Source organism: Canis aureus, chromosome 28, assembly GCF_053574225.1.
Source record: "Canis aureus isolate CA01 chromosome 28, VMU_Caureus_v.1.0, whole genome shotgun sequence".
In the NCBI taxonomy this organism is placed as follows: domain Eukaryota; kingdom Metazoa; phylum Chordata; class Mammalia; order Carnivora; family Canidae; genus Canis; species Canis aureus.
In genome coordinates this window covers 30138016-30161907 of record NC_135638.1, presented here as the reverse complement: position 1 = coordinate 30161907, position 23892 = coordinate 30138016, and the positions used below count along the sequence as shown (strand labels likewise).

The 23892-nt window shown below is 38.9% G+C and overlaps 1 protein-coding gene across 1 annotated transcript in view; it reads left to right on the top strand.

Annotated features, from left to right (window-relative positions):
• CLVS1 (clavesin 1) overlaps window positions 1-23892 on the top strand; it is a 174911-nt gene that overhangs the window by 68379 nt on the left and 82640 nt on the right. The window contains exon 3 of the mRNA XM_077876840.1: window positions 17029-17203. Coding sequence (XP_077732966.1) covers window positions 17029-17203 — 175 coding nt within the window. The remainder of the gene's footprint in view (window positions 1-17028; window positions 17204-23892) is intronic.

Here is a 23892-nt window from a genome sequence, read left to right as displayed (position 1 = left end):
AGAATGTCATGTATTTGGAATCATACAATCTGTAGCTTTTCAGATTGGCTTCTTTCCCACATAAGTGAAACATTCCACTGTCTTGAAGTACAACAGTTTATTTAGCCATTCCTCTACTGAAGGGCATCTTGGCTGCTTCCAAGTTTTGGCAATTATAAATGAAGCTGCTTTCCACATCCATCTGTAGATTTCTGTGTGGACATAAATTTTCAACTTCTTTGGCAAACACCAAGGAGCAGGATTGCTGGGTCATATGATAAGAGAATGTTTAGTTTTGAGAGAGACCACCAAACTGTCTTCCAAAGTGGATGTAGCATTTGCATTCCCAACAGCAATGAATGAGAGTTCCTGCTATTCCACATCCTCAATAGCATTTGTTGGTGTCAATATTCCAGATTCTGGTCATCCTAATATATCTGCCTTTTTTTTTTTTTTTTTAGTTATGTGTATGTTATCTAAGTATTTTCTCAAGCAGCCTTGAAAATTTATAGCATTATTATTATTTAAAAGTTTAAGTTCTTATTTATATTCTTTATTATAGGCCTATTTTTAGGGCAGTTTTCTTTTTGCCCAAAGTTATCTCGTTGCTACAAAGGAAATGGCTCTTAAACTTTGCTTTAAGAAACATTTTCATTTGCTGACAATGGTTTATCATTAGTTATTTTAAAATCAAGTCTTCATCATTTAAAGGACTAACCTACCAATCACACTAGCACTTTAGTGTATTTATAGCATATGACCAAGTTTATAGGCCCTGTAAAGTTGGCGTCTGTTAAAAATTGAAGAGGGAGAAATTGCTTATTTCTATAAGTATAAAGGTGCATCTCTGTTTAATGATGCTAGAAAAGACTCCTATAATCAATTTAGATATAAGAGCTCTGGATCCACTATAAAAGGCACTTCATTTTATTAGGGTCAACTTGAGTTTTAAAGAAGTTACAGAATGTATTTAAGCATGTACACTAAGCCTATGGCAAAACCTGGTTTCCTTGTTTACAATTCAATGTTTTGTCTCTAGACCAGTGGTAACAAACTGGTTGTCTATAAGCATTTGCATGGTCTGCTCAATGTTATTCAAATTTTTGAATAATCTGGCTAAGGACAGTACTATCCTTAGAACTTGTCAGAAATGGGCTTCTGTTCTGGATCTCACATTTTAGAGGAAATTCCTCTGTTCCTAAAAATATACTCCTTTCTAAGAAGGTCAAAAGTTTGTAGGGCTGGGAGAAGTGCCCAACTAGAGTCCATATCCTCTCCTTCTACGTTGTGCTCTGGAATCCAGCAGCCCGGAATTCCCTGCCCAAATGGTCCCAATCCCACTTCCAAGGTCTATATGGATCTCTTCTCCAGATCTAACACCCCAACTCACTCCCCAGTGTGCAAATGTGCACCTCCAGGCCTGAGACATAGCCAAGAGACACTGGTTGTAGAGAATATGGTTGGAGCTTAGATATAGGAACTGGGTGTCCATCTCTTGGCATTCAAGACCCACCTACATCAGATGGAGCCAGGGGTGAAAAAAGCAGGGGTGGATGCACTCAGGCACTGGAGCTGGCTTTCTTAGTGGTCCTACATTTGGGCATGGGATTCTAAAGACCCAAGAATTCTAAATTAGAACCTGGCTTTCTAGGTCTTCATGAAAGTATATTTGTTAGAGTGGGGGCTAGAACATACATATTTTTTTAAAACAATTTGTTGACTTAGTTTCTAACCTTCAAGTATTAAGACATATGGTATGTGGACCTCCATTTGTACTCATCTCAGGCTACACAAATGGTAGAGGTAGACTTGTTTGTCAATGTTTAAACATTGAGAGAGTCTCATTAGAAATCTTAATTTCTGGCTATTCTTGGTATCAACTGGTGGCTTTACCATTCTCACATCCTGGCCAGTGGGTCTGCATCGCTTAACCTGCTTCCTTCATTCACAAGTCCTGTTTGGCCCTTATAGGCATTTGGGTTGTGAGCTTCTGTACCCTCTCTCTAGAGCTGAATCTGAACCTCCCTTATTCTTCTAGCTTGCCTAGAACTAGTTAGGAGCACTGTCCTGTACTGAACACTGAAGATGATACACAGCTCAGCTCTCAAAACCACTCAGAAGTCTGGAAAGCCCTTCTAGCCAGCCTGGGAGGGAGTTCAGGAAGGAGCAGACTTGTGCAGAGGTAGGCAGGGATCTGTGTGTTGAGATCAGCAGGACAAGTCCAGAAAAGGGCCACTTGATTACCATTTTCAGCTAGAAAGAGCAGGTTTCTTGCAGCTTTAACAGTCCTTCCTAGTTACTGTGTGGGAAAGAAGAGCAGATGCTTTTTAATCACCTTTTAAAAAAAACTTGGAGCTTTTTGGAGTGTAGTTGATACTGGAAGCCTTTTTTCTCCATTTCTACCCTGGAAATCCTTTAACCGTGGGAAGCGTCCCACATTCAGAGAGAAAAAATCTTTAAAAAACCCTGTTGAACAAGCATTTTGTGTGCATGCAATTAAAGTAGAATCATCTGTCAGTCAATGAAAGAATGTAAATACTTTCAATCCTTTGCTGTTTCTGTTGCAAAGTAGGATGGAAGGACAGGAGAGAGAATTTGGATTCAGCTCCTAATATGGCAGGGACAACTGGGGCCACAGAGAAGTAGAGTTTTGGGGGCCAGGGAGTTCCAAAAGTATGGCCTGGGTGGACCTTGTTTACTTCCAGGCTTTTGGGGAAAATGGAAGCTTCTAGAACAGGCATTTCTCCATGCAGCTGCAAATAGGCTTTTCTCTTTACCTTATTTATGAAGATATTTTGGGTGTTAAGTCCTGTTTTTGAAGGGAGTATTGGAATCAGATCCACATACCCTGCTCATGACTCCTTGAGAACAGACTGCAGACTCTACCATTGGACACCTGGGTTCTAATCTCTGCTCATCATTTTACTGTGGGCTATCAGTGAGTGACCTCATCAAGCCATGATTTCTGCACTTGTGGTTTCTGCACCATTACAGGATTGCTGTGAGGTAACTGGATGGTGCATTTACAATTGTAGCATATGGCATATGGCATAAGGCACCTGGTACATGTTAGGAGACCCTTAAATGTCAGCTCCATTCCTTTCTTCTGAGATTAACCAAAATGAAAATCAGTCAGATCAAAACTATCTTTGGCCTGTCAACCAGTTGGCTCTATGCCCCTCTGAGATGACTCTGTCCAAATTACCAGAGTCATATAAATTGAGACGTTTCCATTTTGTTAAGTTTCAAGTTAGTGTGGAGGAGAAAAAAAAGTAAAACTTTTTTTCCTTGACAACTTCACATTAGACTAATTAAAGAATATGTGAGTTGTTATTGCCTAGTACCTGGGGTGGCCTAACAAACAGGAGCTCTCCCACTGAGTCTTGAAGGATTTATGACTGCTTGCTTAAATAATGCATTATAAATACTAGAGTTGACTTTTCTGGTGGATTTCTTCAGTCTTTCAAGAATGACAAATGTGTCAGTGAAGAATGCATAAATCAGTACAAATGAATATATCCATTTAGTATGTAATAATCACCAAAAGGGTCTGTTCTACTTGATAGTATCCTACCCCTTAATTTCATCCAATGGAACCCCAAGGTATCAGATTGTCTCTTTTGTAAACCAAATACCCTAAAGGATATTCTCCAAGCTTCAAAGTGTTCTCCATTTTCCTGTCCCATTGATTGGCACAATGGGCTGCCTTGGCTGCAAAGAAAGCTCATTAGCACAAATGGAGGGGATGGTCTTCCCCAGGAACAGTTTCTGGGAGCAGGGGAGAGCTCTTCAGGGTCAGATTATTAAAGGAGCCACCCAGTCTTCATTGCAGTTGCCCTGGATTCCTTTACCTCATCCACCAGGCTTCTTTCCCATGTAGGGACACCTATCTAGGCAGCTCATCTCAGGAATTCATCCATTTGACGTATATTTATTAATACTATAAGAGAAAGGCTATTCACTAGAACTTGTTAACAGTAACAAATACTTTATTATTAAAGACTATTGCAATAGGAGAGAGAGTTCGAACTCTGCACACAACAGGGACAAGTAGAGATTTATAGCTGAAAGCCATGGTGAGGGAGTGGATGGAACATTCCTAAAAGGAACATGGTTAGGATGAGTGGTGCAGAGAGGAATTTGATTAGGTATCAAGGCTGGAGAGAGTCTCAATAAACTGTCTTAACAGGGTTATTTACTAAAACTGGACTCTGTTGGCCAAGGATGTGTACCAAACATGAGGCCTAGGTTGAAAAGGGCTCAGAAGAGCCTGACTGAAGTTTGTGCAAGCTGGTAGTCCTTGTCTATACTCTGCTACTTCCGTGATAGGAAAGTCTTCCCTAAGAAAGTGACATTTGACTCACGACTTAAAGAATGAGAAAGAGTTTCCCCGGGAAGGGAAGGGAAAAAATAGTTTAGGCACAGAGGAAGAAAGTACAATAGAGAAACAGCAAAAAATATTCTTGATATGTTGCCCAGCCTCCCATTTGAGTTAGTATTTCTTCCTTTGAATGTTCTGTGACTCTCAGAGATATTCCCCAAGGAGTCAGAAGGAGTCAGGAACCTTGTTACTACTGTGCAGCTAACTGCTGGTGTGGTTTCACTGAGATTCTCTGGGTCTGAACTTAATTATTTAAGATAAAAAAAATAAATTGCAGGCATTTGGGATGGGATCTTATTCTGGGGCTGTACTACACATTCAGGTTAGTTAGCATTACTGGCCTTTATCCAGTAAATGCTGGTAGCAGTGCCTAAATACTGTGGTAACCCCTCCCATACCCACATTACCAGATGTCCCTCAAATGGGAGGGAAGTGATCCTACCTTCAGCTGGGATCACCATGTAATCACAAAGATTCCTGCTAGCTGTCATTTGCCTTCCTTATTCTATTTGAATTGTAAATTCATCCTGGAAGAACTAACCTCCATCTTAATCCACTCTCCCTCCAAGCTTCCCCAGTACTCTGGCTTGCGGCAGTCAGAAATTACTTGCAGTACTTATAGGTTGCCTCAGGGTCCAGAGAATTTTATAGGTGCATAAGTACCATCCCCAATTCCTGAATGTGGCTCAAAGAGACAGGAAGTTCTAGTACCTTCTTCTGGGAATGTTTTGTATGAAAGAGAACTAGGAAAACCCTCCTTGTGCCTTGGTTGATAGAAAAGGGATGGATAATAGCCCATCAGTTTACAGCAGGCAAGGTTTGAGGCAGGGGGGAAAACTTGAGATAGAACCTTCCAGAGTCTGAATGTTTAAATTTTTTCCTCTTTGAAAATTAAACTGCTAATCTTTCTAAGTGGTCCCTTACAATCTCTGAGACTTTGACTAAAATTAGGCACTGAAATCCTCCTACAAGAAGAAGCAAAATCCCAAATCTTAAAATGTTGTATTTTCTCTTTGTGTGAATATTTAAATATACAAATTATGTGTCTATATGCATATGTAATGCATTTTCCAAATTCTATTCTGCTATTCAGAGTAGGATATTTTGGACTTATGCTGAAGATAAATGTATGCTGATGTTTTACAGTATTTCCTGCAGTGTAGCTACTAAGTGGCAGCAATAAATAATAACCACTGGCTCTAATTGCTTAGAGAATTGCCAAGTGATAATCTGTGATGTAATTAAGTAAAAGAAACTAATGTTGTCTTTAACCACCTCCATAAAATAATTCCCCAGAGCTTCCATGCATAAAGTCACCTTGTAGGGAAAAATCAGCTCCAGGCACACCCTACCTCAGGTAGGAAAAGTCAACCAATTCTACAGGGGTTTTTTTGTTTTTATTTGTATTGTATTATTAAATCAGCTAAGATGAACTTATGTTTATTCTTTTATAAACATATTAGGTGTTACTTTTTGTTTTGCTTCTAATTCCTAGAATTAAACAGGGTGAAAATAAAGGGTTTTGGCTGAGTCTCAGTAAGTGGGTTCCATTGGACCTCCCAGTCCACTGGTTTGCAGAGCACAGGGAGAGGGCATTACCACTTCTTAGTGTCCATGACCTGTCTGCTTTGGGCTAGGTGGGGCCAGATGGGTGTACATGTGAATCTTCTTTTAGGAGAGCTCTGGAAACTCCCACATCTCTATTCTGACACATCTGGTCCTGCCAATTAACTATTATAGTTACAGGACTCCAGGCTCCAGCTGTCATCTGAAACCTCCAAAGGGGATTTTTTTTCCTGTTGAAATTAAGCACATGTCCAGTTGTGGAAGAAGTATAGGTGGGATTTGCCAGAAGCTTTTTGTCTCTGGGCCATGGGAATATATTTATCCTGGTTTCAGAAGCATACTCAATCTTCTTACCATTATTGTGATTTGTGAACCATTGCTAAGCATTATGGGAGTTGATCAAGACCCAGAATTCTTCCCATTAGGCTTGCCTTACTGTACTCAAACTCAGAAACAGTGTAGACGGGGTAAGGGTCTCTCTGAGCCTGATAGCTATGCAGACACAGCAACCTTATATCCTTCTGTCTCCAAGAATTCAATAACTTTACAGTGTCTTAAGGCAGCTAAAATAGTTGAAGGTTGATAGCCAGGTAGAAGAATGTTTACCTGAAAATCAGCCAACAAGTTGCATTTCTATCAGGGTAGATAATAAATATATAAAAACACACTATCTCTGAAAATGAGATTTTATTTTCTGTTACATAATGATTTCCTGTGGCTCTCTCCTTTTAATCTTTCATGAATTTGATTGCTTGCTGCTGTTTCAGTAGCTTATGATTAAGGGGGTTAGAATTTTAAAAAGGAGAAAGGATAAACCAACTTTGAAAACTTCAATCAGATTGCAGACTCTCTAAGTTCAATCAGTCTCCATTAAATCTTCTGATTTGATTATCCTTATTTTTCAGGGTTAAGACTCCTAGTTATAGGCAACTAATTTTAGAGCCATGGGAATTCTCAGCTTTAAGATATTGCTAACCTCTCTATTAAGCCCAGAGATTTGGAGTTTTCACTGGAGTAGGCAATTTTCTGCATTAATTAAAATTGTGAGATGTTGCATACTTCCAACTGAAGTCACAGGTGTGCTTTCCATGAAATGCAACGTCTATAGAGCTGTTTTGCTAACACACTATTTAATTCAGTTTGCCTTGCATACTATTATCAGGGTTTATGATTTTGGAAAGGAACCTCTTGACTGCAAAAATGACAGCAGCATATCACCAAAGCGAAGGTGCTCAGGAGGTAAAATCATTTAAAGCAATGTAGTATTATGGGATGGATGTTTTCCTTTGATACTCTCTTAACATCCATTTTCTTATCCTGAAAGTGATATTACTGATGTTACTGTTATAAGAGCCAGACAAACTTACAGTAAAGAATATTCTATTTCAAGTAGTGACTAGTACATAACCATGAACCCTGTGCAAGATCTATAAGTGTCACTTGAGTTCCACTGGAATAAGAGTAATGTGGCCATCCACATCAATTCACTCACATCAAGGGAGATCTTGCTGTCTGTGACCTCAGTTAGGTGGATAGGATCCTAACTCTGTGACTAGTATTTAATATTAGATACTTATTTACATTCCTGAGACTCTTCCTAGTTTTTACTTTCTGAAGCTCCTCAGCCAGGGAAGTTACCATCAGAAGAGACAAGCATGAAATTAGTTTTTCATAGTCATTTAGTAATGGATGGAATGCTCATAGCTCACTTCCTTTGGAGTGGTTTTGAATTCTTCTTCTGTGGCTCCCTGTAGACCTTGGATCAATCCCCATCTAGAGAGCTGAATGAAATAGACCCTTTCCTCACTTGCATCTCAGGCTGTCTTAAGTGGTATTTGGGGATCAGTTCTTTCCCAGTGGGCTAAGAATCTCATGGTATACCAAACTTCCTACCTAGAAACATCCCAATCTAGCATTTATTATTAGCTCTTCTAGACTGTCATTTTCTTAGTCTTAATTAATGCTGTCACTAACCTTACGTGAATACATGCATGGCCCTGTCCTAACTTCAAATCAAATCTTAAAGCCTGCTTTCCTTTCCTCCTCTTGATACATGGTGCTTAGTAGCCCATTATTCTATAAATATGAGCCATAATGGTGAAGGTGCTTTAGGACACACATCTGACACCACTTCCCTTAGCAATAAGCATAAGAGACATTGAAGATGAGAAAAAGTTACCCACTGGTGCTCCCAGAGTGGATTTTGTCTATTTTCACTGTTTCAGAGCATCCAACAGTTTTGTTTACCACACCTGCCTTTCTTCCTTCACTAAGTATCATTTGTTGTGTATCTACTATATGCGGGTCCTGGTGATTGCCAGGGATTCAAAGATAAATAATACACTCCCAGCTCTGGTGAAGTTCATAATCTAGGCTACGAAGTCAAATGGTCTCTTATGAATAGGACAGGAAATATTCTTGCCTGCAGACATGGCATCGATTTAAGGAGGGATTTCATCACTCATGTGGCAGGAATGCAGACCCCACACAACCACATACTTCTTGATGCCCTCTTGACAGCCCTGATGTCAAATCATATTAATACTAACATCAACACGGTGTGTCATTGTCCTGGGTGCTGATTCTTACTACTAAGACCCTATAAAAGATACAACTATAGCATATCTGACTTGATTCTCACTTGACAGAGTTCCTTTTGTCTTAATTCGTAGCACTGTCTTTCCTCTCTTGACACCTCCATCTAATCTGTAACTAAGTCCTGGCTAATGTCCTCTGCAGTTCTTCTCATAGCTCTATGGTTTCCCTTCAGCTCTCACCTAATGTCTTGTAGTCATCTCCTCTTAACTGAGCTGTGTGACTCTAATCTCCCAGTGGCCAGTCCAAAGCTTCCTAAAGTGTAACTGCCACAGCCTCCTCCCCCTACGTAAACACTCAGTGGTTGTCCCATCAAGCAGAATGAAGACAAGTCACACCACCATTTGTGACCATATTTCTGCATTCTTTTCTCTTTGTTCCACAGCATAAGTAAGCATACTGTTGCTCCCAATGTATAGTCTCTGTGCTCTCAACCCTTACTGTTGTTTACATGGCTTCTTCCACCCTTTCCCTTCTATGGGAAACCTTCCCATTCTTCACAGCCCAGTAGAAGATATCCTGTCTCCCCCCAGCATTATGTGATCTCTCTTTCTCATTACTTCCAAACACTTTGCAACCCCTATTACTTTCTACCTGATATGATATTCATTTATGGAACAATGAAAACCACCTGTGACAATTAGTACATTCTATGGGCTATCATGAGCCAGTTGCTCTGCAGTGGCTTTTTTGTACATATCTTACTTTTCTATTACCAGTGGGGTAGGTGCTGTGATCCTCCTTCTGCGGATGAGAAAACTAAGCCAGAGAGATAAATAACTTATTAAGCTCACTTAGAACAGCCAGGATTTGAATCAGAGTCTGCCTAACTCCATATCTTATTGTTTTTAATAATTATGCTTCCTTTGCCTCCTTTATACATATTTTTTAAAATATCCTCTATCAGTTTCCATCTACTAGCAGAAAAGGAAAAAAAAATCCTTTTATGTGTTTTCCATAAAGTAGAACTTTGTTAAATTTTTGAATAAATGCCTCTTGACTCCTTATCTTGTTCCAGGTACTTCCAAAAATTTAGAAGATGATGTTGAATGCTAAAAAATTGCATTGCTTTACCTGAGGGTGCCTTGGTGGCTCAGTCAGTTAAGCATCCAACTCTTGACTTCAGCTCAGGTCATGATCTCAGGGTCATGAGATGAAGCCCTGTGTCAGGCTCTGTGCTCAGGGCTCAGCTTGGAATCTGCTTAAGACTCTGTCTCCCTCTGTCCTTCCCCCAACTCATACACGTGCACGCTTTCTCTCTCTCTCTCTCTCTCTCATAAATAAATAAATAAATAAATAAATAAATAAATAAATAAAATCTTTAAAAAAAAGAAATTGCATTATCTATGTAAGTGAGCAGATAGGTGCATTTGGTCTTAATTTTGTTCTCTTCAATTTTGGGATGAATTTAGAAACACTTGGATCAAATGCGATGAAAAGATAGGTTTTATTTCGTCAAATCATTTCTTCATTTAAGCAAAAAGTAACTGGGATGGAAAATAATAGGGGAATTAACTCCAAATTGTGAGTTATTGTATGTATACACACACATGCACACACACGCACATGATATATACTCTTGTTTGCCACAGAAACACAAACAAGGAAGAACACTGGCAGATTAGAATTTGAGAGCTTTAGTTTCAATGTCATTTTGAATGGTGCATATGAATACTTCACATTCTTGTGTCTGTATCAAGAGATGGATAGGCCTGTCAGGGTTGGTCTACAGAAGTACAGCCTCTTATCTTCAAGCTTTCCTTGATTGACAAAACACTGATTTCACATTTTTATCTTTATTTTCTCTTTTTACTAGTTCTAAAAGATGGCCCTGTTCTTAGACAAGATCATTACCCTTTTGTCTTCTGTCCTCTATAAGCAAACAGATGGTTAGGATTTGGGTTTGAGCCAAGGATAAGTACCCCATACTCTCCCCATATACTGTTGTAATACTTGGTAAAGATAGACAAACGTTTGAGATGACTGTACTTGTTTTTATGAAGTATACTCCATTTAAGTTGAGAGTCTGTGACCTGAAAGGAACTAAAAATTCAGAAAGCAGATGATCTGCTGTAGCTTGTACCTTATCTAAAACTCCACACATAGGAACTGGGCTGCATGTGTTACATTTGAATGGTATTGAATACATTATTCTTTTTATCTGATGCTGAGGCTTGAGAACCAGAATTTCCCATATTACAACGAATACAAATCAGGAGGCAACTCATTATTCTGGTGTTACAAGGAGTTTTATTCTATGTTAACACAAATCCAGAAGTTTTCTTCACTGACTAGAATAGGATGAAGTTAATAGAGATAAAAAATTAATTGCAAGGTATTCTTTCTTTTTTCATTCTTTCTTTCTACTTTCTTTCTTTCCTGGTCTCTTTTTCCCTTTCTCCTTTTCTCTCTACTCTTGAGATAATGAATCTCATCAAATCATGTAAGGCAAAATTAAATCCAGGCCACTGTTCATGTGATCATCCCTGCTGAGAAAAGTAATTGTTTAATTTACTTTCCAGCTAACATTCAGGAAAATAAATGTAATATTAAGCTCTTGCAAATATTAAGTCTACTACAGCAAAGTTAAACATTTCTTTTTTTCTTTTTTTTTTTTTTTTTAATTTTTATTTATTTATGATAGTCACAGAGAGAGAGAGAGGCAGAGACACAGGCAGAGGGAGAAGCAGGCTCCATGCACCGGGAGCCCGACGTGGGATTCGATCCCGGGTCTCCAGGATCGCGCCCTGGGCCAAAGGCAGGCGCCAAACCGCTGCGCCACCCAGGGATCCCCATTTCTTTTTTTCTTAAAGATTTTATTTATTCATGAAAGACATAGAGAGAGAGGCAGAGACATAGGCAGAGGGAGAAGCAGGCTTCCCATGAGGAGCCTGGTCTTTAACTCTATCTCAGGACCCTGGGATCATGACCCGAGTCAAAGGCAGATGCTCAACCAGTGAACCACCCAGGCACCCCAAACATTTCTTTTAAAGATTTTATTTATTTGTTTTGAGAGAGAGAGTGAGCATGAGTGAGAGGATGGGGGAGTAAAAGGAGAGGGAGAAACAGACTCCCCACTAAGCAGGGGGCCCAATATGAGGCTCCATCCCAGGACCCCGGGGATCATAACCTGAGCCAAAGGCAAATGTCTAACTGACAGAGCCACCCAGGTTCCCAAAGTTAAACATTTTTGTTATCATCTTCCTTGCACCTAATATTTTCAAAACAGTATTGTTTTTTCTTACTTTTCCTTGATTACCCCACTGAGAAATATATATTCATTTGTTTCAATGCACAATGACACACAGAGGCTGTCCAGCTAAACCTTGATCATGCAGGAATTATTAGAACCCATTTCAGAAAATATATCACCAGAATTCTTAACTCAGACCATGTTTTGAAAACCCTCAACCCTAGAAGAGGAGAAAATCCCCTGGATAGAACACAACTGAATTTTATACACCTACTGTCCTGCTACCATCACCACCATGAAAGCAGCATGACCAAGAGGGTTATCCCTATAATTCATGCAAGTACAAATACTGCCTCCTGTTAGGATGCGCGTTCCAATTCACAAAGCTTCTTCACACATCATTTTGCATGATTCTTGCAACAACATTCTACATGGAGGAGCAGGAAATGACTCTTTACTGAATTTCAGCCTTCTATGAGTGGACACTTACTTGGTGGGTGGCAGTCTGGATGTCAAGCCCTGAGGTACAGGCCCTTTTGCTACTTTATCAAAATAGGGTTCTTCCTCTGTCCAGATGCCAAAATATGTCAGAGGAGATACAGTTGGAACACATGTTCCTCTCCACCTTGGCTTGGACATCATCATCAGAAAAGGGAAAAAGCATAATCAGTAACTATGAGAACCATGCCATGATTATGTTAATAACTTTGAAAGAAGCTTCAAAGGGATGAAGAGATAAAGAAGCATGCTCAGGTGCAATATTTCTGCATCTGTGAATAAAACATAGATATTTGGTAGCCAATAATTTGCAAAAGCTTTTTGTGCTTTAAGGAGGACTTTTTAAAAATTTCAAGGAAAAAACTGTAAACACTTGATATTGAGCATGAAATTGAGAGGTTTTGTGATAGGACAGGTCTAAAAGCTCTAACTGCTAATATTAAGAGACTTCTTATTACAGCAGAAAAATTACAATAATCATATGCCCTGTGATTTCAGAATGATTAAGAGGCTTCTCACTGCTCCTTCTAAGAAACAATGTCACTGGCAACCCCACTGCATCTCTACATGGTTATCTGATCACAGATAACATCTTTTTTTTTTTTTTTATTTAACATCTTTTTTCTTATAGGAGTCTAGGATCTAGGTTCTAGGTTCTAGAATCTTTACTAAAAATTTAAAGCACAAAGGGGTCACTTCTTGAAGCTTGAGAATCTTTTTATTGGTAAAGGGCTTACTATTTTCCACTATTTTGCATCTCATTTGTTATGCTATTGCTAAATTTCAAAGCCTCAGGTAAAAATATTGGGTGCTCAGGTCATACAAACAATAGATCCTAAAAATGAGTCACTATTTATAATCTCTAAGTGCTTGCCTGTATAATGATGAAAACCCTTAGATAAACTATGAATAAGTCCTAATAAATATAAATATATTATACTTTGTGGGGAGGGGAAGTTGAAGCTTTCTACCTTATATTTCATTGGCAATCTGTAGCTCATATAGCTCAATCTGTGGTTTTTTTATCAATCAAAAATTGATACAATCTATAACTGACTACAGAAATGCTATGAAAATTATAGGAAAAGGGTAAAAACTCTAACTATCCATTTTTCATCTGTTACTTTTGATACAGATAATATACTCTGATAGAATTGTGATTGTAGGCAGTACAGAAAATAATTTTTTTCTATGAGTTATCAAACAATGTAAAAGTCTAAATAAGTTAATAGAGTGAACAAATTCTGGTGTATTTATTAACAACTAATAATGATACATTTTAATTTACAAAGTCCATAATTTATTTAGATTTCTTTAATTTCTACTTGGTATCTTTTTTCTATCCCAGGATCCCACCCAAGATACTACATTGCATCTAATCTTCATGTCTTCTTAGGTTCCTCTTAGTTGTGACAGTTTCTCAGACTTTCCTTGCTTTTTAATGAAGATTTTATGATGATTTTGAGGCATGTTGGTGAGGCATTTTATAGAATGTTCCTCAATTGGAATTTATCTGATGTTTTTCTCTTGATTAATCTGGGGTTGTGTTTTTTTGGGGGAGGAAGATCACAGAGACAGAGTGCCATTTTCTTTACACTATCAAGAGATGATACTATCAACACAAGTTACTCTGTTGATGTTGGCCCAAAGCACTTACCCACGGTAGTATTTGTCAGGTTCCTCCAGGGTAAACTTACTCTTTTTTCGCTTTCCATATTATACTCTTTGGAAGGAAGTTACTACGTTGAACCTGCACTTAAGGAGTGGGGATTTATGTTCCACCTCCTTGAGCACAGAGTATCTGCATAAAGTACATGGTCCAATAGGTATTTTTAAATTATGAAAACCTGGGAGGATTTCACAAGTCAAAAGTGTTGTAAGGAGGAATGAGGAAGATGAGGGAAATCCATATGAGGAAGCCAAGAAAGAAGTAAGGGATTCAAGATAATGATCATAACTAAGGTATGACGTGAGATTGCCCTCCTCAACAGGGGTTAAACCATATGACTTGAAACACATTCCATTCAACTTTTTCCTGCTTATCCAGTTCCTCTGGAAAAGTGAAGTATTGGAACATTTGGAAACTATAATGAAGTCCAGAATCCTTTCACTTTTCTCTTGAGATCATTCTATGAATACAATACTTCATTCACTGACAATGCCTATCCTGCAGTAAGGTCCTGGTGTTGAAAATGCCTAAAATGTTTTCCACATTTCCAGACAGAGCTCCATATTTTTTCTTGGGAGTGGATACAAGTGGATAAGTGATGAGAAAAGATGCTATCTCTCATTTATGCTGTTGCATTTGACTTGGTTAACTTAACCCTCTGATATTGGACAGCCATTGCTGTGTAACAAATCAGCCCCAAATTCAGTGGCTGAAAAAAGTAATCATTAATTATTGCTCATGCATCTGTGAGACAGCTTGAGTTTATCGAGCCTGAGTTTAGCTGAGTATCTCTGCTTCCCATGAAGATCTGCTAGTTGGCTAGGGGGTTTCACTGATTTGTGTTCCTCACCCTTCTCTTCAGTCCATCATGCTAGCTGTAGCATATTTTTTACCATGGCAATGACCAAAGACAAAAGAGCAAGTAGCAACATTTATAATCTATCATACCCTTATTTCTTGAAACACTTTTTCTCTTTTTTAATCTAACACTATCTTGATCCTCTTACCTCTTACTTCTTTAATTCTTCTTCCTTTGACTCAATACTATAAATAAGCTCTACTTAAGGCTTAATCTTTTAGTCCTGACTTTCTACACATGTGTGTTCTTCCAAAGAAAGCTTATCCATGGTCAGACTTTCTAATTCCCTAATGGTCATCATCAGTTTACTATTAGTATTTCAATGTTTTCATTCTCTTTAGTTCCATGCTCCATATAAAGTTATTTCCCAATACAAAGCTGTATGTCTGAAAAAGACTTTGGTTTTTCTATTATGTTTGATGTGGATGCAAAAACAAAGTCCTAATAAAACCTATCCTACATTAATAGAAATTTGATCTATCTTAAAGTTAAAAGAGAACACATCTGAAAGAAAACAGTAATGATAAGAGTATAAGAACCATTTCCTATAAGAAATGGTTAAATTTACTATTTTTTTAAAAAGATTATTTATTTATTCATGAGAGAGAAAGAGGCAGAGGGAGAAGCCGACTCCACCTAGGGAGCCTGATGTGGGACTCGATCCCGGGTCTCCAGGATCACACCCTGGACTGAAGGTGGCGCTAAACCGCTAAACCACCCGGGCTACCCTACTAATTTTTTTTAATCTAGAGATTACATAGGGCATCATTGCCGGGTTTACATAGTTGAAGCTATGTAGGCCTGAGCTTTTTCTTTTGTAGAACTATACCCAATAGGTAGATCCAGGGGAGGAAAATTTTAGCTTGATACAAAGAAAAAAAATGTAATAAACGGAACTATACAGAAGCAGAATGGGCTGTATATCTTTATTTTTCAATTATCATCACTTGTCTTTCCTGAAATGCCTTGCTCCCTCTTCTTCCAATTATCCATCAAAATTCTATTTATCCAAGCTTTTATCCCTCCATAAACTCCTCCCTGACTATTCAATTTTATTGATCCCTTTCAACACAAGTTGCTAATTTCCTAGCCCACCCCAACTAAATCAAGGGCTCATTGAAAATAGAAATAAAACATACTATTTTATATCCCTAAGTATAAAACACAATGCTGAGCTTATAATAGACATTCAATAAATTCTTATTGACTTACTGTTCTATCACAAACTTCCTGATTTCTAATCTGGAATCATTAGAGTTGGTTAGAATTTGAACCAGGTTGAAATGCTTGCTCAAGAACCTGATAATTTCACACTTATTTCACAAGAGGAGATACCTTATGATTTTAATTGTAGCTCAAAGGAAGTAATGAATTTTGCCATCACTTGCCATCCAAGATTCTATTTTCCTACTTACCAAAAAAGACACCAAATTTAGAGATCCTCTAAGATTTTAGATTTACAGTTCAGATAATTTGTTGGGAGAATTAGCAGAATGAAAATGCCATCATTTCTTCATGTCTGAAAATTATTTAATGCAAAAATCATCTGATGAATGAAAATACATGACATGGAGGAGCACATACAACACTGGAGAACTGTCACTCTCATTTGTATTCAGGTCTGCCTGTTGTCATAGTTACTGATGTACTCAAAGTGATTTCCCTCCTGAATCACACTCTGCAAACCTTCAATGAAAATAAGCTATTCTCTCTGTTTTATTTTTCTCTATCCAAGAATTGAAGCTAAAAAAAAAAATAGTATCAGTTGCATGGATGTTTTTATACTTTTAGCAAGATTTTCAATGTACAAAAGGAAGAAGGGGTTTAATCAAAATAAGTACCTTTGATTGAGGTCTCACCTCATTTGTTCAGCAATGATTCACTGAGAAGCTAGGTGCTGAGAACACAACTATGATTATGGCCCAGTCCCTGCCCTAGAAGTTAACAGAGCTCTGTGAGAGAGAGATAAGGGATGCATTTCAGTGAAATGCAATCAATTTTGTTCCAGAAGCAGAGTATGGAAGCCAATGGAAGCACTATAGAGAGATACCTCAAAAAGTTTGGGGGTGCTAATGGAGTCAGGTCAAAGGGAGGCTTCCATCCTGTGAGTCTTGAAGTATTGCTCCTGTGAAGTTTAGCAAATGTATTTCTGATCACTTTGGGTAAAGAACGCCCATGTTATCTTGCAGGTCAGGTTCACAGAGCAGTGGTGTGAGGCAGCCAGCCCTCTACACACACATCACCTGCTAATATTCACACACAGCCTCTCCTTTCTGCTTTGGCTGCAGGAACTCCTTCACAGACATCCTCCGTGCCATCCTGCTGTCCCTGGAAGTCCTTATTGAAGATCCAGAGCTTCAGATAAATGGTTTCATTTTAATTATAGACTGGAGTAATTTTTCCTTCAAACAAGCCTCCAAACTGACACCTTCAATCCTCAAACTGGCTATTGAGGGGCTGCAGGTATGTTTACAAAATGTACAGTATGAGACCGTGTGACAATGTTTTTTTTTTTCTTTTTTTTTTTTATTTAAAAATTTTTTTTTTATTTATTTATGATAGTCACAGAGAGAGAGAGAGAGAGGCAGAGACACAGGTAGAGGGAGAAGCAGGCTCCATGCACCAGGGAGCCCGACGTGGGATTCGATCCCGGGTCTCCAGGATCGCGCCCTGGGCCAAAGGCAGGCGCCAAACCGCTGCGCCACCCAGGGATCCCTGTTTTTTTTTTTTTTCTTATTTCAACCAAAGTAATATTTGTCCTTGGGAATAGCAAAGAAAAACTGAAACACAGTTCACTTGTGAATCCTCCATATTTTCATGTCAGCCTCAGTTAGTTTTTTTTTTTATTCATCTTCATTTTCATTAACAGCTCTAAATTACTGTTACCACAGACACAAATTACCTACTGTAGCAATTATGAATAAAGCTCAGATATGTTTAGCTGAATCCATCTGAGAGTACACAAAAATTAAAACTAGAAAACATCTGCTTTATGAGTATGTCCTATAGAGAGGTGGCATGGGGGCTTTCCAGGGTTTCTAGAAGCAGTTTTGCACTGAGGAGATGCATCCTGTGGATGCTCACTTCCCAGAATGCACTGGGCTTGAAGTATTTGTACTAATGTGAATCACTCAGAGAAAACAAAGGAAGCAGATAAAACTCTACTTCCTGTTCATAGGACCAGTTGTCAGGACTTTGAGGAAGGGGATTTTGTGCAGTGTGGAGTTTGGGGTAGTTAGTCTCTGGAGTCCCTTCTATGTTTAAACACCAGTGATTCTATGAAAAGTAACAAACTCAGAGGGACAATCCTGCATAGCTTCCTGATGGCAACATTATTATAGAAAAAGTAAAGGCACAGTTCAGGAAGAATAAAACTCATGTTCCTTCTTAATTTTATAGGAAGATTGACTCAATGGGTGGCATCCCTCCCCATAGATGACAGTTATGCAATTATGTAGAAAGCAAAATATTTGCTAATTCTCAGATCAGTAGCCATTACTCATGCTCTTCAGGAGACCCATTTCTATTACTCATCATACTCTAGTGTGATGAGTTATTGATGGGTCTATTTCACAAAATAAACTGGCTTATTTGTATTTGGCCTCCAACAAATATCTAGCACCATGTGGGCCTTTGATAAGTGTGTTTATTGAATGGATCCTTTTTTACTGAAATGGTTTCCTATTTCAAGGATAGGAGAAGTAAATTAGGTATTTCAGAAGAGGAGGAACAAGTACACACTATTCCATAATGCCACATTATCCTGGGAAGGTACATCACACAGTGTATTGGGAGCACATTTTTGAAGTTGTTTTTGCCTTTCTAGACTACATGGAATGTGTTGACTGACCTTAACCATCCCAATCATAGACTGGTCTGTACTTTATTATCAATCACTTTCTCTCAACTTTAGCTACTTTTCTCCAAACTCCTTTCATCTAAGTCTCTGAACATCTTATCTCTCTCTCTCTCTCCTTACAGCTTTTATCAAAAGTTTTAAAACAAGCTGCAGGGTTTATTAATGCCCTATAATCATGCTGATGATAATTCCAGGATTTTCTGTGGTAGTACAAGCTTCATTTAATTTTATCCTTTTTAAAAAGATAATTCATTACCTGTTAAAGTAGCTATGATTCAAGCTCTATGTATTTATAAGATTTTTTTCATAAATCAGGAAGGAAAATGTCCTTTATTCCAATTTTTCTTTCTGAAAATGTGTGGATTATATAATCTCTCCCTTGCCAACTTCACCAGGCTGATGTGGGTCTTACTGAGTTCATGCATGTGAACCTGTTTTAATAGGGAAAGCTATACATAAGGTTGTAAGATATTTTTGCAAGAAATACTAGATGATCTTTTGTAGGCAAGGTGGGTTGAATCTGGGGTTTTACTTGTACCAGGGCCTGGGATGAATTGCACAATGTCCTGGAGCTCTGATCAAGCAATAACTTCTCCTAGGAGAAAGGGAGATGCATGAAGTCAGGGTCAGAATGAAGAAAAGGTACTTCCTCCTATCATCTCACAGAGCCATGGCCTCAATCCCTTTACTACTCTCCCCTTATATAAAGCAAGGTAAGCTCCCTTGACTGAGGGGAAGTATCAGGCCAACCTGGAGTCAGGCTATCTGGATTGGAATATAGCTTTTTTGAGGGCTTCTGTCTGCCCAGGTCTTCAGGGCTTAAGGAATCCTGAGGAAGGTGCATTCTTTCCTGCTGGGAGAAGGAAGCTAATGGTCCCAGGGGAAGCTGAGCTTGGGTGTAGCTCCTCCATCTAGGGTACAGGCTCCCTGGACCATCTAGCTATTGTCTTGGCAAGAGTGAAGGATCTCTCAGGACCACTACAGAGAGGTGCTGCTTTTGCAGTCAGATCTGGCCAGCCACTGGTGACTTCTCACACCAAGCTATCTTCTTTCAGGCTTTGGGGACATCCATCCATCCCCCTCTCCTGGCTCTCCCAGTCATCTGTCTTCATTACAGGGATTGTAGCCATTATCCCCTTTTACATTTCAAAAAAATCATAACTGGTACTAAGTAGAATTCAGGCCTTCGTGCTTATACTTGTCGTACAAGGAAGATCCCATACAAATCTCCATTTGTCAACCATGACAATTCAAGATAAATTCTGTAACACTGCTGATGTGGGTAAAGGCACAGACTTTTGTGGAGAAAGGAAAAGCAATGTGAGGCCAGTGTCAGTGAGAGAAGTGGAGCCCCTGCTCTTCCTTCTGTGTACCCTCTGAGAGGCTTGAAGAGGTTTGGGTGTTTACTAGACATGTGGGAGATCACAGGGAGGCAAGGTCCTATGTTCCAGTGAAGAGAACTTGCTCTGTCGGCTGTTCTGCCTTTTGTAGGGTAGATGTGAGACAGCAGCTTTGTCAGGGGGAGTAATAAAACCACTTCTGTGCTAGGCCATCTGGTTTGGGGTTTTAGCTATTTATAGGAACTGTCTCAGATTACCTGCTGCTCAAACCCTAGACAATTTGGGCCCTGGGATTTGACGGTCCCCACACATAGGTAATACAACACCTCCCACAGGGAGAAGGGGGGCGGGAGCTCACTGCTCAGGCAGTGAGAATTTAGAATCATTTTTGGTCAATCCCACACCTTGTATTACAACCTAGTTCCCAAACCTTGAGTTTTAGCCATATTACCTCCATTCTTAGTTCTCTGTAAAGACAGTAGTTCAGTGCAACATTCAATTACTAATTGTTGTAAGTTGAGTTCTTAAGGAGTGGATTCTGACAGAGATTAGTGGGCAGGAGGTTTATTAGGGAGTACTCTTGGGGTCAGCTCCCATAAAACGGAAACTATGGAAGAATGTTTGCCAGCAGGAGAAGTTAATCTGGGTTTCAGTCACTTCCAACGAAAGCCTCAGGTGCTGTGAGGCTGAGATGATCCTTCAGATTTTTCCCTGACTGGGGCCAAGGGGTTGGATTTTGGTGTTCCCATATTGTTCAGTCATTGGTTATAGACTGCCCTGGGAAATGGTTGTGAGTTTGGGCAAAGTGGCTCTCTTCAGCCTGAAGCCCCAGAGGGCACTATTACCTGCCAACTTTCTGCTGGCAACATTCCCGCAACTGGAGAATAAATCCTCAGTCCTGAATGCGGCCTGGCTGTATATCAGAATATCTACCACAATAAGCAAAAGATATTTGGGATATCCTATATTTGTAATGTCAAGGAGCCTCCTTTAGTTTGCATCAGAGTTTTTAACTACCTTTTTTCTTGGTTGCATACAGTCCCCAGTTATACCCAAAGTGGAAATAATAGCCGGTAATATTGAGGTGATGGACACTGGGCTAGCAAGTCAGTGCCAGTCCTCCATTTGGGTCAACGGTTGTATTTCTATGGCTCAAAAGCCAATTATATATATATTCAACTTGATAAAGGGAGAAGGCAATACAATGGAGTCAAGAGAGTCTTTTCAACAAATTGTGCAGGAACTGGACATCTGTGTGCAAAAAACTGAATATAGATACAAACCTTATACTCTTCACAAAAATTAACTCAAAATAGGTCACAGACCTAAGTGTAAAGTTCAAAACTATATTAATCCTATAAGATAACATAGGACAAAAACTGATGTGACCTTGGTTATGGCAGTGATTTTTTTTAGATGTCACACCAAAGTCACCACCCATGAAAGAAATAATTGCTAAGCTAGACTTCAGTAAAATTAAAGACTTCTGCTTTGCAAAAGACAGTGTCAAGAGAATAAGAAGAAAAGTCACAGACTGGGAGAAAATATTTATACATCTGATAAAGGACTGTTATCTAAAATTTACAAAGAAATCTTCAAACCTAACAAATATGGCAAATAAATATATGAAAAGATGCTCCACATCATATTCATCAGAGAAAAGCACATTAAAACGGGATACCACTATATACCTAGTTAGAATGGCCAAAATATGGAACACCAATAGCACCAAATCCTAGCAAGTTTGGGGAGCAACAGAGACTCTCATTCATTGTTGGTGAGGTGCAGTTTTGGAAGACAGTCAGATGGTTTCTTACAAAATTAAATATATTCTGGGCACCTGGGTGGCTCAGTGGTTGAGCATCTGCCTTTGGCTCAGGTCGTGATCCCAGGATTCTGGGATCGAGTCCTGCATTGGGCTCCCTGCACGGAGCCTCCTTCTCCTTCTGCCTATGTCTCTGCCTCTCTCTCTGTGTCTCTCATGAATAAATAAATAAAATTTAAAAAATAAACATATTCTTACTATACAATTCAGTAATCCTGCTCCTTGGCATTTACCCAAAGGGATAGAAAAATAAATATGCACGTAAATGTTTATGACAACTTTATTCATAATTGCCCAAACTTGGAAGCAACCAAGGTATCCTTCAGTAAATGAATGGATAAATAAACTGTGATACCAGACAATGGCATATTATTTAGTGCTAAAAAGAATTGACCTATCAAACCATGGAAAGACATGGATGAATCTTAGATGCATATCATCAGGTGAAAGAAGTCAATCTGAAAAGGCTACGTACTGCATGATTTCAACTAGATGACATTCTGGACAAGGCAAAGCTACAGAGACAGTAAAAAGATCAGTGGTAACCAAGAGTTGTGGGTGGGGGTGGGGAGGGATGAACAGGTGAGGCACAAAGGCTGTGTAATGCTATAATGATGGATACCTGCCATTTTACATTTGTCCAAATTTATAGAACATATGATACCAAGAGCACACTGTAATGTAAACTACGGGCTTTGGGTGATTATGATATGTCAGTGTAGGCTCATCAATTGTAACAAATGTACCATTGGGTGAAGGGGATGCTGATAATTTGGAAGCTACACATGAGTGGGTGAGGGGCTATGTGAGAAATCTCTGTGCCTTTCCTTCAGTTTCGCTATTAACTTTAAACTGCTCTAAAAAAATAGAATCTTAATGAAAAAAGAAGGGCGTAACCATATTGCCTCTAACAACAATTATCAAAAACATGGTATGCGTAGAACTTTGGTTACGTGCTTCATAGGCTGACTTAATGAGTTGTAATAATCATCACATAGAAGACTGCTCTTTAAGGAATCATCAGATTTTTAGATCAAAAGGTACTCTGTACCAGCCAGTCATGAAATTCTAATAGTGTATGTATTATACATTCCTCCTTTTACAGCAATGCTTTGAGGAAATGTCATTGTTTAGAATGTTAAGTTGTCCCAGTTACATAAATGTTCTATGAATATTAGTTCAAAGAACTTCAGTTAAAATACTAATTTTGAGAATGCCTGGAAGTCATTTTCTCTCACTCAGCTGTTTGATCTCTTAAATGCAGTCAATAATGTCTAAAGGAGCCGTTGTATCTGTTCATTACAACTTGTTTAAATTTTAATCAAACTTAAAGTAATATTTATGCCACCATTTTAATACAGCTCAGCATTATTCTCAGTTCTGCCAGGGAATTCTGAAGTCCTGTTCTTGAGTTCTGTAATGCCTCCAAAATCAATTCTTGGAATCATTTCTTGTAAATCACTGCGGCCCCACCATTACAATCAGCACAGGGCATTTATCAATGTTCCGCCAACCCCGATCCTTAAAGGGCTTACCGTGCTGGAGTGTTTTACTTAGGACGAGCTAGAGCCTTGGGCCCTGCAGGCTATTTACAAAAATATTTGATTCCCTTAAGGATCCAGGCATTTGTTAAGGGTTTAAAGAAGCTTACTTTTCACTCACTGGAGGAGAGCCAGGCAGCATTCTTTCTTCTTTTTTGCCTCATTTCTGGGCTAACTTCATTTTCCCCTGGCCAATCGGACACTTTTTCATTTCATTAAGTCTCCATCCAAGGCTTATGGTGTGACTGTTTTGTTGTTAGGGATGATTTTAGAATATTTATATCATAAACATTATAAATATTTGATTTATACCATTATAAATATTTGATTTATACTCACTATGCCCCAGGCACTTTTCATGTACTATTTAATTTCTACCATAAACCTATGAGGTCGGACCGTTATGACACCACATTTTACAGATGACAAACCTAAAATCTAGAGAGATCAATGACTTGCTGAGGTCTTTAAGTGGCAGAGACAGGATCGAAGCGCAAATAGCTGGGTCTCTGCTCTCGCCTACATCAAAGTGTGGTTGTACCAGCAGCAGCGGCAGCACCTGGGAATGTTTTTGAACGTTCAAAATG